Source organism: Hyalella azteca, unplaced genomic scaffold (assembly GCF_000764305.2).
Source record: "Hyalella azteca isolate HAZT.00-mixed unplaced genomic scaffold, Hazt_2.0.2 contig17375, whole genome shotgun sequence".
Lineage (NCBI taxonomy): Eukaryota > Metazoa > Arthropoda > Malacostraca > Amphipoda > Hyalellidae > Hyalella > Hyalella azteca.
Window position 1 is genome coordinate 1 of NW_025947161.1, and position 2,471 is coordinate 2,471.

Sequence of the window (2,471 nt, forward strand, 5' to 3'; positions counted from 1 at the left end):
AAAGGTGTATATCGTGTTGCAATGTGTGAACGGTGACGGTCACAATATTAGTCAAAATTATCAAACATCTGAACTAATATAGCTCGTATAAAAACATGCGCATATTTCAACAATTTTCTTAACCTGAGCGCCGCCAATATTTGCTGTTTGGAGACTGTGAGAACTTCATAACAATTAAATTGACCTTCAGGGATCAATATTGGATTGTTCTCAAAATTGATAGAAAATTTGCAGCAGTGGCATGCAACATTAATGTCCATGAATGCATTCAGTTCAGTAACGATTAAAGTGTGGGGTGGATTACACTAACTAATTTTCAGATTCAGATTAGTTGGTGTAATTCACATTCACCTCTAGTATTCCCAAAAGCCTTGTCCTGTAATTATTTTAGAGATGTTAATTACATTTATCAAGTCTTTAGCGAAAAATAATTCGTTTCTTTTTTTTCAGGAGTGTTTTAGAATTACACCAACTAATGGTCGACGCCGTAGCCAATACCTCTGTACTATCACTCATGTATTACCACAGGGTATCAAGATTAGTTCTCATGACAGATGGTGTCTTACTTATCCCTCACGACCTTACGCACGTATCCCTGTACCTACTCAGGTGGAGCTTAATACATAGCGCCTGACAATAGTAAATGGACGAAATACTCAACGATGTCATTTAAAGATTTTCATCATAACCACCTGCGATGATGTCAACATCACATCCGGAAACTTGTGATGACAAGACGTGAAAATGCATGCAGCAAACTCGACTTGCGACGTCATTAAATCAAGTGATGAGGCAGCCACGACAAATGCAACAGCTTTTGATCACGTCACTTTAATTTTAGAAAACTGGGAATGAACGAATAAAAAAATTGAACAGTACAGCATGTTAATCGAAGACGTGATAAAAAAAGACGGCTGTAGACAAAACTATATATTTCATATTGCACTATACAAGTCATCTGAAATAGAATTCGTTTCCAATTCAACTTTCAACCACGGTCTGCTTTAGCAATTTTATCTTTAACCTCCAGCAACTCTGAAGGTTACATAAATAATAAATCAACAATATTCATTCAATACAAAATGATACCAATCCACTTTTCTTCATTGCAGTTTTAATAAGAAGTAATCAAATAGATATAGTAGAGCGCCCAAATCTCGAATGATAGCTAGCACTAGTAAAGATATCCAGCAACATGACTGGTTACTGTAAGACACAAGCAACATTAGGTGCAAACTCCAATTAGTTGAACGTATTCTTGATCTCTTGCTAGAGTCTGGCGACTGTGTAACCATAGTCAATTACGAAACTGGTTTTTATAAGCAGAAGAGGTAACAATAACAATAAATTGGGAATATTCAAAGTACGGGGAACATTCTAACTACGTACTAACATTCAATCTACTAATTATTTATCAGCCGTTTTGAGACTAGCAACGTATTGAGTGATCGCAGCAGCAGCGCTTGTAGCGGCTCTGATGCAGCCGTCTACGTTGGAGTGCGTGAAGGCGTCGCCTGACAGCACCAGCTCACCGCCCCCTACACCAACACTGCCACCTCTGCTCTCCGGTACCGGCGTCACCACCTGCAGTACAACAGCCCTTGGTGCCACATGAGTACATACACACTATGCGGGCTAGCCATGCTAATATTCAGTGTAATGATGAATATTATTATACCTCATCTTCCCTGTATGCTGTTTTACTTAATAATTCAAATAAAAAAAATTCTAGGACAAAACTTGACACTTCCATTGGGGTTGCAACTATGTTATATAGAAGACAATGGGTCATTTATGGGGAATATCGGCTAAACTATCGTAAATGTGTTCATGATTCAAAACTAAAAATCACAGTATTGTACACAGCCTATGAATTTAGTCAACAGGTGATAACACTCGATATATTTCTTTCGTTTTTGATGCTTTGAGTTATCGACATTGCTCAGCGCAGACTAAGACTTACTTGCGAGTAGCGCCACTTGTGGCAGAAGGCGTCGCACGGAGCAGGCCAGCTCGGGAAGAGGCGCCTGAAGCTGTCGAGGAGCTCAGGCAGCAGCGCCTCCTTCTGCTCCTCCACGCGCGCTGCCCCAAAGGCGCGCGACGTGTGCACCATAACGCTTAGGAAGCCATCATCACCTGCGACGATGTCATCATCACACTCAGGAAGACATCACCACCTGAGATGTCAACATCACACTCAGGGAGACATCACCACCTGCGATCATGTCAACATCACACTCAGGAAGCCATCACCACCTGCGATGATGTCAACATCACACTCAGGAAGACATCACCACCTGAGATGTCAACATCACACTCAGGAAGACATCATCACCTGCGATCATGTCAACATCACACTCAGGAAGCCATCACCACCTGCGATAATGTCAACATCACACTCAGGAAGACATCACCACCTGAGATGTCAACATCACACTCAGGAAGACATCATCACCTGCGATGATGTCAAC

The 2,471-nt window shown here is 41.2% G+C and overlaps 1 protein-coding gene across 1 annotated transcript; it reads right to left on the bottom strand.

The window, feature by feature from the left end:
• Positions 1 to 917: 917 nt before the first annotated feature.
• LOC108679015 (renalase-like) lies at positions 918 to 2,174 on the bottom strand. The gene is made up of 2 exons (XM_018167523.2): positions 1,964 to 2,174; positions 918 to 1,584 (listed from the first exon to the last, which is right to left on the bottom strand). Exons 1-2 carry the CDS (start codon positions 2,111 to 2,113, stop codon positions 1,408 to 1,410), a joined length of 327 nt encoding a protein of 108 aa, XP_018023012.1. The 5' UTR covers positions 2,114 to 2,174; the 3' UTR covers positions 918 to 1,407.
• Positions 2,175 to 2,471: the final 297 nt, after the last annotated feature.

Bases quoted from the DNA above. Each gene is read 5' to 3' on its own strand.
- LOC108679015 (XM_018167523.2), bottom strand. From the start codon at position 2,113: ATGGTGCACACGTCGCGCGCCTTTGGGGCAGCGCGCGTGGAGGAGCAG. The intron at 1,585-1,963 runs GTAAGTCTTAGT...GTTGTACTGCAG, and splicing joins ACAAGTGGCGCTACTCGCAA to GTGGTGACGCCGGTACCGGA.